Here is a 14,844-nt window from a genome sequence, read left to right on the forward strand (position 1 = left end):
GGCCCCGGGCCTGGACCTTTCTGCCCGCTGCCGGGAAACAGCGGGACACGCACAGGGCGAGGCCCTAAAGACAGAAAGACCCGGGGCAGCCAGGGAGGCAGGGAAGCTCAGTGGGCAGGTAGGAGAGAGGGTGTGGGCGTCACAAGCCACCCATGGGCTCCCCAGACCCCCCGCAGCGGCTCCGGGGGAGCCACTCCGACCCAGCCAGACCTAACCCGGCTGCACAGGCTGCAGGCCTGTGGGACGTGGGGCCTTTAGGGACGCGGCTTCCCCTCCTCGGCGCCGTGCCAGCGGGGTCTTCTGCTGGCGCCTTGGGAACATCAGCATGTGGGCCTCGGGGTCCCCTGAAGGGCGAGTGCCAGGCATTCGCTTCCGACCTCTAACAGTCACTCACACCCCCTCCCGGGCCTGGTCTGGCCCCGGGGGGTGGGTGCGGTACGGCCCCTACAGAGTGAGACCACACAGCGGGAACCCCGCGGGAGACACGGTGACCCCGGACAGCTCACTGGGCGCTGGGTATTATGCCAACCGTGACCAAAGAACCAGACCTGCCGGCTGGGAACAACCTGCCCACGGAAAAGCTGACAAGGAGTGGAGGCTTTGCTCCTGGACTGAGCAGGCAGGCCTGCACAGAGCCCGGAGCAGCCAGGGAATGGGCACCAGCTTCAGAAACGCACTCTGAAGGCGAACTCTGGAAAGTCTCGGTTTAGATGTCCTGACACACAGGATTCCTTGAACCACAAAGCAAGAAACAGATGTTATAAATCAGGGTTGCTGGTTAACAGCTGTGTTCAGGGCTTCTCCCTTCTCTGGGGGAGGTGCTTTGTCACTTCCCTGTCTCCGAGGACACGTGGAAGGAGGTCGTGCATGTCTGGCTAAAGGCCAAACAGCATGAACGGCGAGTCATGGAGCCCGAGCTGGTGGGAACCGTGGGTGGACCAGGTACGTGGGAGGATGCCCGCACGGGGTCAGGAGCCTTGGTCCCCTCTGTGACCTTGATGCCGGATCGCAGACAAGAGAGCCTTCTCAACTCCAGTTTTATGCAAGCAGACCTCTCGTCATTATGAACGGTCTGTGGACCCCTGTTGGGGAAACATCGTAACCATCTTCCTGGTAGGAAGGAAAGTGACAAGAGCACAGTGGGTTTCCGGTCCAGAATTCTGTGAAGGGTGTGGACTCCTACCCAGAACGGGGTTCCCTGCTCGCTCTGCGGGGCCGCCCCGTGCACTGTGGATGTTTGACCTCATCGCTCACCCCTCCCCACTAGATGCCGGTAGCAACTCCCTTCCAAGCCGTGACATTTCCGTGTCCCTGGCAGGTCTCACTCCTCTTCCCATCACACCGGTGCTCTCCCCTCACCTCTGTTCCTAATTAGCAGACAGTGGATTTTAAAAAATATCGAAGGACAAAATACTGGCTTCATGTTTGCAACAAAATTCTCAGCACTTGTGTGGTTGGGTGAACACCCAGGCCCCTTCGAGATGCGATGGGAGTGGGTCTCCTTTCCCATCCCTCACGCTGGTTGTTTAATGTCCAGTGAAACTGAAATCCCGTCACGGCTCACAGGTGTGGAATCAGCACCTGGTCAGCTCCACCAGGTGTGGGGCATCGACCCCCCAACCTAACAACCCAGGTGTTAGGTCCGGCAGGGGTGAGGGGTCTCCCCAAAGGGCTCAGTCGGTGCGGAGGGTCCTCCCCCTGAGCGGGACAGCCCTGCCGACCTCCCCCTCCCCACTCCAGACCCCTGGGCACCTGCCCACGGGCACCACGTGGTGTGGTGTCAGCCCTGCCCGGCTCTGGGGTTTGTGAGATCCTGGGACCCTGAGCTTTGAGAGAAGGTCCACCATGCAGGATAACTTGCACAGGACACGAGCCTGTCGGGGCTGGTGACGGCTGAGACGCACACAGGTGTTAACGGCCCTGAAATGGAACAAAACGCACCGCTGACGGGCGCCTACCCCCAGATGCTTGGCCCTTACCTTTGTTTTGCTGTCAAAGCAGGTGAATCCCAGAGCGAAATCCACTGTGAAGCACAGAGTGTCTCCTTGCCAACTGCACATGTACGTTTTGGACTAGAAAAAAGTATTAATTGTGAGAAAACATCCTTTTATAATGAGGTTTAACATTAATCAGGTAGTTACAACACTTCCCCCAGTCAAAACCTATTTTTTTTTAAGTGTTAACGTGTAAACCACCTGGAGGGAACCTGAAGGCCCGCGGTCACACGAAACCTGGGGCACAGCTCACACGGGCAGTGTCCCTAGCTTTTGGTCTGTCAGCAAATTGTAGAAGTTGGACCATCTGCACGGGCATCACTCTAACTAGAAATAAACCAGCAGAGGACACAGAGTTCCATTTGCTGAAGCCTCTTTGAAACACATCCCAGATCAGTAAATCCCTGTTGTGACTCATTCCAGAAGGACCATCCCTGTTACACAAATGGGGGGTATTGTTTTGCTCCTACAGATTGCCTCGGAACAGGCCAGGCTGGAAGTGTGTCCAGGAGAACCTAGACGCGGCTGTTCTTGGGAAACCGTCCGAGAGGAGTTTGTTGTAAAACGAGAACAAAGGACAGAAAAAATGGCAGCAGCGACATCACCAAAACCCAAACCAAGGACCGAGGACCCCTCACAGGTGGCAGATTGCTGTGAGGGGCCAGCATCCCACCCTCTGGGGCTGGTTCAGGTAGGGCGGCCTCAGCTGTCACGTGAACTTCTATGGGCCCAAACCAAACTCCACGGGCAGCCTGGTTTCCAGGGACCAGCGCTGTGAGGACGTGGGCACACGCAGGCACATACACACATGTGCACACACATGCACACGCACGTGCACACAGGCCGCGGGCGCACATCCACACTTCCAGCCACATCGGGCAAAAGCACAGAAAACAGAGGCCTGTGCTCTACTGTCTGGGCACCGCTCTTAACATCAGGTGTGACTGCAGGAAGGGGAACCCTGAGGTCCCGGGAGCACAGTGGTTACAACCCTGAGGTTAACCTGCAGGTAAAACACTCCACTCAGCGGGGAACCTCACCATCGGTCTGGACAGGAAGACGCGGCAGTGCCCTGTCCCCTGAACCCACAGGCTTGTGACTTGCTGGCTCTGGGGAGTGTCAGTCACTGTGTCTTTTCAGCCCTGCCCTTGGTCTCCTCTGTGGGGACTCCGATGACACGGGGGCTTCATCCCCCGTCCCTCCCTTTACTTCCTGAGCCTTGCCTCCAGTGATCTTGCTTTTCGCCCTGAAGCTTCCCTGTGTCTGCTCTATAACTCACTGCCTTGATCTCTTTGCTGAGACTTCCCAGTCTCCATCTGTTTCAACGTGTTGGCTCTTGTTTTGGAAGCGCGGTTATCAGGGCTGCTGGAAAGCACCTGTGGATCCTTCTAACCTCCTATGGTCTCCACGTTGGCTTCTGTGGTCGTCTCCGTTCATTCCAGATCTTCCAGGTTCTTGGCAGGAGCAGTGGCTGTCGATCGACACCTGGCTGTTTTTGAATTTCGAGACCCTTAATCTGTTCTAAACCCTCTGTTCCACCCGACTTTCTTTGACGCATCTTCCTCAGGGGAGGGGGCCGCCCTGTAGCCGGGTTCCCCGCTTGGCCTCTGGAGACGCAGGGCTCCCTCTCCTGCTGGGCAGCGATGGGCATCGGCCACGTGGTCCCCACGGACAGCCCGGGGGCGTTCCTGACTCGGCCCCCCAACAGCACTGGCAGAGCTGGGGGCCGCGTCCAGCCCGGCGCATGGGGTCACGTGAGCATAAGGTCACAGTGGCGGAGGGAAGCCCCGACCCAACCTGACCAGGGTACTCGCAGGACGGCAGCGGCAGAGCAAGTGACGGGGGTCATGCAGCAACGCCGAGCCGTGCGCGTCCCCGTGAAGACGAATGCTCACGTGACGTCAGCTCTGCAGCTCACGTGACTTCAGCTCTGCACGCTCACGTGACATCAGCTCTGCATGCTCACGTGACGTCTGCCCTGCACGCTCACGTGACTTCAGCTCCGCACGCTCACGTGACATCAGCTCCGTACGCTCACGTGACGTCTGCTCTGCACGCTCACGTGACGTCTGCTCTGCAGCTCACGTGACGTCTGCTCTGCACGCTCACGTGACGTCAGCTCTGTAGCTCACGTGACGTCTGCTCTGCACACTCACGTGACTTCAGCTCTGCACGCTCACGTGACTCCAGCGCTGCACGCCGTCCAGGACGCAAGGACTGATGCTCCCGCAGCCCCGCTCCTCTCCCACGGGCACACGTAGCGGGAAGCGGGCAGGAGTAGTCACGACCTTCAACGGGGCCCAGGTTTCTGTTCATGAAGGTGGATCAGAACGAGCCACCCCCTCGGGGGAGGCGCGGAGGGAGAAGCTCGAGGCGGCTTTGATTTCCCCGGAGCTGCCGCTTGAGGCTCCGCGTTGGGCAGGGACCCGGTGCTGGTGTCAAGTGAGGACTGCGTCTCGGGAGCCCTGGGAGGGCCGTGTTCTGACCTGCTTCTGGGGCGAGTGTCCATCGCCTTGTGTGTCCTGCACTTGGGCTCGGAGCGGGAAGGCTGGGGGCATGTCCCCTTCACTCCCGCCCCCGTGAGCTCAGCCCTCTTCTAACGTGAGGCTCTGTAACCAGTGACACTCTCCGAAGACCGTGCTTTTCTGAGAAACATGATCTGTCTGCAGACCCCGGGCTGGGCAGGTGTGCGTCCTGCTGCGCGTTCCCTCCGAGCGGGGCTCCCACGCCGGCAGGACATCCAGGGAGGGCGCTTCGGGCAGGTCAGTGGGTGGCTGAACAGCGCAGGGGGTTCAGGAACCAGGGGCCACCCCGGAAGACAGGCAGATGGTCCGTGCGGGTGGGCTGCTTGCACTTCGTCCCCTAAACAGGGGTGACGGTGGCCCCAGCATGCTCGGGTTTTGTGAAGATCAGGTGATCAGTACCTGCGTAGCTCATAGCAGTGCTTGGTAAGTGTGAGCACCAGACGCGTGAGCGAAGGCTTCTGTGGGTGCTAGTCTGTCAAATTCTAAGCTAGGTGAATGGACCCTAACGCGGTGGTGGGTGATGTCAGACACCGCCACGCTCGCTAGGGAGAAGCTGCAGGTGAGCTCTCCACCCCCACAGGGGCCACGCCTTCTGCAAGTTCTACTTCAGGAGGCGCTTCCTCCTGTCACGGCACTTCGGGGGTGCGTTTTCCATGTCCTTATATAATGCCTTTGGGGAAAGTTAAAACTAAGGAATACTTGAGGCAGGAAGATGGGTAACTTTTTTTTTTTTTTTTGCGTGGGCCTCTCACTGTCGCGGCCTCTCCCGCTGCGGAGCACAGGCGCCAGATGCGCAGGCTCAGCAGCCGTGTCCCATGGGCCCGGCCGCTCCGCGGCATGTGGGATCTTCCCGGACCCTGGCACGAACCCGTGTCCCCTGCATCAGCAGGCGGACTCTCAACCACTGTGCCACCAGGGAAGCCCGATGGCTAACTTATTGAAGAGGACATTTCCTTTTAAAACAGTCTCTCTCCCCATATAAGTCTCTGCATCCTTTGGGGAAATGATGCTGGAAGCTGATGTTATCCGGGTAAGCGGGGAGCGGAATCCTCGGTGCGCAGGTGCCATGCTGGCCCAGGACACATTGATCTGCTGTGTGTGGCGTCTGTCCCTCTGATGCCTGGGCCGTTAATCTGAAAGGAGCCTGGGCCAGACCCACCTGCTGATCTTGGCGAGTCTCCAGGGAGGCTGAAGCTCACCTGGGGACGGGGAAGGTGGCCGCAGCCTTTTTGGGAGCGCGTTCGACCACAAGAACACTGGTGCTGGTGAGTGCCATTGTGGAGTCTTCCCTGTAGTCTATTGGTGCCAGGACCCAGCTCCACCCACCAGCCAGTCGGCACCAGTCCTGGGACCTTACAGGCTGAGCAGCCAATCCTGTGGGGACCCAGGCCCACCCACCAGAAAGCCAGCACCAGCACTGGGTCCCGACAAGGGACCTGGCACCACAAGCAGGCCTGGACCAGCCCTGGGCACCCCCAGGCTCTACACCTAGTTGCATCGGGACACAGACCCACCATCAGCCTCCAGCAACCTCTGCACAAGGCAGGGCATGGCAGCCAACCGGGCCAGGGACCAGCCCAGCCTGTGACTGTGCCCACGGCAGTCAGCCAAACACCCCACACACGGAGGCACCACTAGAGCATACAGCTCTGATGATCAGAGGGGAGTGTGCTGCTAGAACCCTCAGGATGTCTCCTACATAAGGCCATGTCTCCAAGACTGGGAAAAGGAACTGACCTGCCTAATACACACAAGTAAACATAGAGAAGTGGGCACAGTGAGGCAACAAAGGAAGATGTTCCAAATGAAGGAATAAGATGAACCCGCAAGAAGATCTAAGCAAAGTGGATATAAGCAATCCACCTGATAAAGAGTTCAAGGTAATGATCATAAAGATGCTGAAAGAACGAACACAGTGAGGAGTTTAACAAAGAGTTAGAAAATATATACAGAAGAACCAGACAGAGCTGCAGAATACTAGAACAAATAAAAAATACACTAGAAGGAATCAGCAGTAGACTAAATGATACAGAGGAACAGATCAGTGAACTGCAAGACAGAATAGTGGAAATCACCCAAGCTGAACAGAAAAAAGAACTTTAAAAAATGAGGACAGTTTAAGAGACCTCTGGGACAACATCAAGCATATTAACATTCACATGATAAGGATCTCAGGAGGAGAAGAGAGAGAGAGGAAAAAGGGCTCAGAACATAACTAGAGAAATAATAGCTGAAAACTTCCCTAACCTGGGAAGGGAAACAGACATCCTAAGTCCAGGAAGCACAGAGTCTCAAACAGGATCAACCCAAAGAGGACCACCACCAAACACACTGTAATTAAAATGGCAAAAATTAAAGTTAGGGAATATTAAAAGCAGTGAGAGAAAAGCAACAAGTAACATAGAAGAGAATCCCCAGAAGACTATCAGCTGATTTCTGAGCAGAAACTCTGCAGGCCAGAAGGTAGTGGCATGATACATTTAAAGTGATGAAAGGGAAACACCTACAACCAAGAACGTTCCATCCAGCTAGGCACTCGTTCAGCTTTGATGGAGAAATCAAAAGCTTTACAGACAAGCAAAAACTAAAAGGGTTCAGCACCACTAAACCACTTAACAAGACATGTTAAAGGGATTTCACTAAGTGGAGAAGAAAAGACCACAAACAGAAACATGAAAATTATGAAAGGAAAAATCTCCCTGGTAAAGGCAAACATACAGTAAAGATAGTAGATCAACTATTATAAAGCTAGTAGGAAGATTTTTAAAAGGTAGTAAAATCATTTATATCAACAGTAAGTACTTAAGGGATACACAAAAGAATGTAAAATATGATGTCAAAAACCTTAAACATAGCAGGATGGAGTAAAAATGCAGGGTTGATAGAATGCATTCAACTTAAGAGATCATCAATTTAAAATAACACACAGCACACATATACTCACACACGCACTCACAGACACAGCACACACTACACAACACATGCACGCAGACACAGACAAACACACAACAGTCACACCACACACAACACACTGCAACACACATGCACTCACTGTCACACACTCATACACACTCGCACACACACACATATATATATATATATATGTTGATATATACATAAACTTCATGGTAACCAAAACCCAATATCTTCAGAAACACACACAAAAAAGAGAAGGGAATCAAAACATAACAGTGACAGAGCAGTTCTGGGAGGGGAGGGACTCAGAGACACAGGCGTAGGTGTGGAGCCACAGGACCGGGTCTATCCCAGTGCTAGTGCATATGTATGTGTGTGTATGTGTATATATATATATGTATATGTATATATATATATATATATATATGAACATTTCACAGCGAATGTTTAGTAAGTGTTGAGTTGTGTGACTTACAAATAAAGCTGAATGTTTCCATCAAAAACAAATGTTTATTTTATAAGACAATGTATGGGTGCAGTATTTGGAATTGGTGATTTTGTTGACAGTGCCTTTAATGTTCTACTTGTTTTCTGAAAACTTACCTCTAAGTGAAATCTTAAAAGATAAACCCAAGTTAGTCTTGTCTTACTCAAGATTACATGGAGTTCTTTTTTTAGGGATACAAACATAACCTTTAAAAGAAAGTGGTTTGGAGTCTTACGCCAGAAGGAAGTAGATGTCAAGGAACGTACCCTATTTTTAGAATGTTTTATAAGTTTTTGGGAGGCAGCTGATCTGTGATATCATATGTTGGAGACTCTGGGTTTAAAGTGAAAAACTAGGACAGGATCCCCCCATTATTGAGCTTGGATTCCAGATAAATGCTTGGACTCGTGATTCTCAGCCACATTTTCAGGTCACGTCGGCATTCCCTTCCTGTCCTCATCCATCAGAACCAGAATGGTTACAGCCTGGAAAGAGGAAGGTTTAAAATGCGAACAATTAATAAAAGCTAATTTGGCTGTGCTCTTCCATGACGGGAATGTTAATTGGAGGACTAGATTGACCCCGAAATAAATTCAGGAGCAGAAATAGAAAAGTTACGAGCAGCGCTCTGAGTTCCCATTTAATTAAATTAAGCTGTGATGGTTTTTAGAGAAATGAGTTGCTGAGCTGTAACCTAATCCATACTCCAGCATCTTCCTGGGAAATATTCAGAAGAGCTCATTTGGACCAAGAACAGCACTAAATAGCACCTCTCACAATTACACAGATGTCGGCGATTCACTCTGGAGACTTTCAAATATTTACCATGGAGATTACTCAATTTAGAGTTTTCAAACAAAATTTCCAAGGAGAGCACAGCTCCAGTAGTCTAGATATGTTTTCTCATCAGTGGCTCTGTCTGTATTCAAACAGCTGGCGAAGGAACACGGGCTCTTTAACTGTTTAATCCCCAAACGGTATGGATGCTGCAGCCCACTCGAATCCCTAAACGTTGCTCAGCGGCTATCTGTCCTGCACGGGTGGAAGCCAAGGGTGACCAGTGTCCTTGAGGCCTGGGGGTCACACTACATCCAAAAGGAAAGCATGGAAAAATAGGGTGTGGGCGGAGGACGGGCCGCAGATGCAGAAGGAGCTGCGTGGGTGCTGCAGTGTGCGAGGGTCAGGGGCGCAACACAGGGTGGTCAGTGTGCCCCGAGGATCGTGGCCCACAGTCTGTCCAGGGCCCAGGCAGTTTCGTGGGCCCGAGTGGCTGGCCTGGACCTGCCTGCGGTGTTGTCCCCGGCTGCATCGACACGGGGCTGCAGGAACACGAGGACGCATGCTCTCTGCCACTGACAAGTTAGGTTAGGATCTGGGAGTGGAGAGGAGACACACAGGAGCCTGGGACGGTCTCCCTGCTGTGCGCTGGTGCTTCCGGCCAAAGGACAGCCGGACGGCACCCCCAGGCCAGAGTGGAGGTCCGGGGGGCTCAGGCAGGCAGGAGGACAGGGTGGTAGAGCCCTGACCCACAGCCTGATCTCGAATGCTCGGGAAGACCTGGATTCAGGGCATCAGCACGGGGGAGGGCACAGACCGTCTGCCATCCTCCTGGTTGCGGGGGTCTCGGGGGCATCTGCAAGGCCTGGAGAACGGGCTGCCTTCTGGGCAGCAGCTTCCCCGGGATCAGAGGATCTGAAAACCCAGTCCCGGTGCTCCTTTCAGCTCAGCCACAGACCTATTACGGCCAAGTCTGCCTTAACGTCTGCATTTTGAGCATCTTGATTATATTTTAAACATAACTTGGAAAGTGGAGGTGCAAGTTCTTTGTGGTAAAGGGATGAGCAAAGGGGGCTCGACTCACTTTAATGAACAAAAGTAGAGGCAACACCAGGAAATGCAGGGGTGCTCTGCTGATGGGGTTGGCTGTGAAGGGGGAAAACACTCCAGGAGCAGCGACTAAAGACACCCGGGCTGGAAAGATGCTCCAGAGAGGGCTGTGCTGTAAAGCCAGGGAGAGCCACAGTGAGTTATGTGGGACGAGATTCTGCAGATACAGAAGCTGGAGTCTCTTGTTTGGTAGAATTTGGGAGGATTAGAATTTTAAAGCCTACTGCACAGATGCCACTTAGCCCACCTTGAAGCCTGGCTTCCTCAACATACTGGCCGTAGTTTTGACTTCAAAAGCATGCAGTTGCACTTTCTTACATCCACAGTGTTTCCACCTGAAAGAGCTGTCAGTTCATGAGCAATAAATGAATAACAGATTCCCTGGGAAATGTTCACATCAGCAGAGATGACTACAAGTGAGCAAGGGTATCTCGGGGCCCCAGAAGGAACCAGGCTTGGTTTCCGTGAACGTCTGCGTGGGACCCACCGTGTGGACCACAGATTTCAGAGAACATCACACAGTTGTGGGGATGCTCCCTGCTCCCTCCTAGCACTGAGCTTCAGGGGACTCGGTACATTTTTACATCCTGAACGAGAGATAAATGATGACACAGAATCTTTTCACATTCAAAGCAGTGCTGATAAATGAAGGAGCTGCTCCCAGGTCCTCACCCAGAGTGACTGACGCCAGGCCAGGAAGGAGAAGGAACACAGAACTTCCGTGTGGAGTTAAACCTACCCCATGATGCTGCACCTGTTTTCTCACTTCTAGCCACGCGAATTCCGCCGTGAAAGGCAGCTGCTACTTACAACAATGCGGATTATGACACACACTCTACCTCAGCCATTTAGTCCACACACACCCCAATCTGGGAGAGATTTATTTGCTGTCCTGAAAAGGGAGAAGCGACCCAGACACATGAGCTGTTTTATGTTCCTGTTGGATCATTAAGTTTGAGAGGAAGGGCCTTTAAGTGCCTTAAACTACGACAAAGGTCCAGGTGAATTCACAGTAAACACGGTTGGTGAGCAAACACCAGGGACCTGACTGCGCCGTTGGCTGAGGGCGCTTCCTCTACACGGCACTGGAGGCCCTTTCCTCACATTGAACAGAAAGACTGATGTAAACGAGATGAAAGCTCTGCCTCGCTTTTCCCTAAATTCACCCATTTCATCCACTGGGCACAGTGGATGTAGGGACCCCGACGAGAAACGCCCAACTCCTGACGACTCCTGTTTTCTGGAATGCTTGCTACAGCTGCTCTAATTTACGTCTTGGGTGCCCAAGCAGGTTTAATCAGAGACGACAGCGAGTCGCTCACCCCCGTCCTCTGCACGTCCAGGAAGGTGGCCCTCTGGAAGGACAGCTCCCACGCTGCGAGCTCGCTCCCCAGCTCCACGCTGAACACGTGGCTCCTGCCGTGGCCGACGAGGACGCTGAAGCAGAAGGGCCTGTGCTCCCCGCAGTTGGGGTCCTGGAGACCCAGACAGAGGCTGGCTTGGGCCCAGCAGTCATCCGGAAGCCAGAACTGAAACAGAGAGGAGGGCACGCAGGTTAGAGGGGACGGCTTCCTGGGTGACTGGTCCACGGAGGGCGCCCGGGACACAGGGGCCTCTTCCAGGCTGGGGGCTGGGGCCACACGCCACCAGGCGACCTCCCAGCCACGCGCCTGGATTCAGGAGCAGCGACCCCCGACGTCACTGCCGTGGAGACGGGCCCGTAAGTCAATATCTGGGAGTCAGTTATGTCCAACTGCCAATGCTCTGCAAGCATCTTTCACCTAAACCATCAGTGGCCACAACTTCTGTTTCTATGCTTAGCTTTAAAGACAAAGAAAAAAGCCACGAGATGTTTGTGCTTAAGTTGAGCACAAAATCAGCAAACACTGAAGACAGCGAGACCTCACAACTCTGCCCGCTCTGCCGGGGTCCCTGAAGGGTCCCCGCTCCTCGGCCCTGTGTGGAGCACCTGGGGTCCCCCAGGGACACTGGGCCGCCGAGACCTAACTATGTGAACCAGGGGTCCTGGCCACACAGAAGACGTGTTTTAGAAATAGTTTCAAAAGCAAAGGTTGAAACAAGAAAAAAGAGCCGTTCAGTTCCTGATTAAACATTTAAGCAGAAGATGTGAATCAGCCTCAGTGCGTCCCTGGATCACAGACATACCGGGCGGATGTCCCGGCAGCTCCGAGCCTCGGGGCGGGGGGTCTCCGCCACAGCCTCGCCTGAGTCATGAACGCGCCCACCCAAGGAGCAGCTGCGTCAGGCTTCACTCAGGGATCAGGAGAGATGGAGCCTGGGGCCTCAAACGAGTCCGCATCTCAGGCTGGAGCCTGCTCTTACCTTCCTCTGTGTCTCTCTGTCTCTGTGTGCGTGTGTCTCTGCATCTCTGTGTCTCTGTCCCCTGGAGATTCACGTCCGTCTTCGTCTCCCGCTCACCCACCCGCTGCACAGACACCCTGAAGAGTCCGTGCCAGGCCCTGCACTAGGGTGGCCTCTGCCCGCATGGCCTCCCCAGGGAAGGGGAAGCGGGTGGACATCCTGCCAGGGCTGCTGAGCAGCCTGAGGAGACATGACATGAGCCACAGCCCGGTGGCAGCAGGAACAGAGGCTGCGTACAGGCCGGGCCTTCACAACCCGACTCCGAGCTATTCGGTTGCACACGGGCTGTCCTGCCAAGCCACACCCACCACTCACACTGGCGGCCAGAGTTCATTCCCCGAATCCCCGTGACCCACCTTGTGGGCTGGTCTGGTTTTATGTGAAATACGCTTCTGCCTTCTGGGCCCAGGCTTGTGAGAGCAGTGGCTGCTGACGGGGGTGGAGAGGGGCGCACGGGCTCTGGGTGCCCTCTGCCTTCTCAGGGCCTCGCGGCGGCTCTGCAGGCCCCGATCCGTGCTGTCCCCGCTTCCACTGCCCAGGGACCTGTCCTCACGCGTCACTTAGACACTTGCTGCCTTGTGGTATGCGACGTGAGGGTGCGTGTGCGTGCGTGTGTGTGCACGGGTGTGGTGTGTGCCTGGTGCATCTGTCCTGATCCTAAATGAACACAGTACAGAGGCTGCACCTGGATTTTGGAGCCGCCAGATCCTTGACCTCAGACTGGCATGCACAGAAACCCTTCAGGAAATAGGACATCGGGTTCTAAGTCAAGAAGAGCAAGATGTGAGTCACTGGCCTGACTTCTCAGAAACTCCGTCCATAACTACTGACCTTGAGTGTCAGGACTGACCACCAAAGAAGGACTCTTAGCAAGTGTTTGTGCAGGTGGCACCGTCGATGGTACGGCTATATTCTTTCCTGTACTGGTGTAGGTGGGGGGCTGTGCGCTGCTGTAGGAGAAAAACAGGCTTTGGAGTCAGACAGCACTTGGGACCTTCTTGGCCAATTATCAGCTGTTGACCTTGAGCTTTTCACTTCTCTCTAAGCCTAAATATCTGAACCATAAAATGGGTGTAAGAGAAAGGTTGTCATGGGTTTAAAGGACAGCACGGATGAAGCGTGTAGCACCTGCATCCTCGCCCATGTGGCTCGTTTTCTGTTTACATAGAGCCCATCGTCCACAGGCAGTGCTGAGTCGTGGCATAGACTGAGCTTTCATGTCTAACGTACAGCGAACTGTCTCCCGACAAAGTCAGCGACTACACAATCCAGCATCAAGTTTCCAGCTGCCCACTCCTGATGTGGACCCCTGCCCCAGACTGTGAGAAGACAGAAACCATCCTGGGTTCACTTTTCAGAAAACAAAATGCAAAGACTATTTTGGAAAATTACCTGGATTTTTTCCTACTTCTATTTATTTATTTGAGACAATTATAGCAACAATACAGGAAATTTAAAAGACAGATCATTCTATTATGATCTATCTTTTGTCATCTAATTTGTTTTTATATTTCCTCCATGCAGTGTCTCTTTGTACACATAATTCTATAAATGTGTAATGTGATTTTAATGGAGCACTTGAAATATACGACCCTATTAGGTCTTTATTTCTCAGTGGTCATCTGACAATTCTCCCAATGTTCACTACTTAAGAATATCATGAAATATTTCCATGCACACAGCTATTTGACTCTTGCAAATTCCTTGTTTTGAGTCAGTTCTGAGAAGTGAGCTCATTTGATCGAGCACTGAAGTGTTTGTGACTCTTCATCTGAATGGACAAACCTCAGCTCTACATGCAAGAACAAATAGAAGAGTTAAACATAACTTTTGAGGGCTTCCCTGGTGGCGCAGTGGTTGAGAGTCCGCCTGCTGATGCAGGGGATGCGGGTTCGTGCCCCGGTCCGGGAAGATCCCACATGCCGCGGAGCGGCTGGGCCCGTGAGCCATGGCCGCTGAGCCTGCGCGTCCGGAGCCTGTGCTCCACAACGGGAGAGGCCACAGCAGTGAGAGGCCCGCGTACCGCAAAAAAAAAAAAAAAAAAAAAAAAAACAGAACAAAACAAAACCTTTGAACCACCTGAGAAATCTCAAGAAAGGACACTGAAGGATTTCATAGATGTGGTTACTTTCTGCACCTCAAACTGTTGAGCTTCACAAAAAATAATGTGCTATAAACGCTGCGACGTGAGTGAAATCACTGATCCATACACAGCTCATTTCCCCAGATATTTTCTGTAGCTTCTTTTGGAAACAGTAACTCAGTTCTCATGCAATGTATCGTTAAGACTAAAAACCAGGAGCGATTACAAAATTAAAGGTCCCTGAGCTGCTGTGGAGACAGCGAGTGACTGAGGCACCTCCCAAATCACTTCCCGCAGCCTGACCAGCTGCAAAGGCCCCTTCCTGACTCTGGGCCCCCACCTGCCATCCTCGGAGCATCTACGGTAGAAAACCCATCCCTCTAAACCCTCTCTCTGCCCCTTGGAAGTGCAGATCTTTTTAAAGCCTCCGCCGGTTCTACAGGGCGAGCCTGGGTGCCACCCACGCCCCTGGAGCGTGAATGCCCAGGAATGGGGCCCGACTTCCTGTCTCTGCGGGCGGGAGCCTCCCTCCGCGGGACCCAGGCCAGGCTGCACAGCTACTTCCCCCCA

The 14,844-nt window shown here is 53.4% G+C and overlaps 1 protein-coding gene across 1 annotated transcript in view; it reads right to left on the minus strand.

Moving 5' to 3' along the window:
- Positions 1 to 14,844, minus strand: part of SNTG2 (syntrophin gamma 2) — a gene marked incomplete at both ends in the record, with an annotated part of 186,257 nt that overhangs the window by 12,717 nt on the left and 158,696 nt on the right. Inside the window, 2 exons of the mRNA XM_079721530.1 lie at positions 1,980 to 2,072; positions 11,132 to 11,338. Of these exons, the coding sequence (XP_079577656.1) occupies positions 1,980 to 2,072; positions 11,132 to 11,338 (300 nt within the window). The remainder of the gene's footprint in view (positions 1 to 1,979; positions 2,073 to 11,131; positions 11,339 to 14,844) is intronic.

This window comes from Hyperoodon ampullatus (assembly GCF_949752795.1).
Source record: "Hyperoodon ampullatus genome assembly, chromosome: 15".
NCBI lineage: Eukaryota > Metazoa > Chordata > Mammalia > Artiodactyla > Ziphiidae > Hyperoodon > Hyperoodon ampullatus.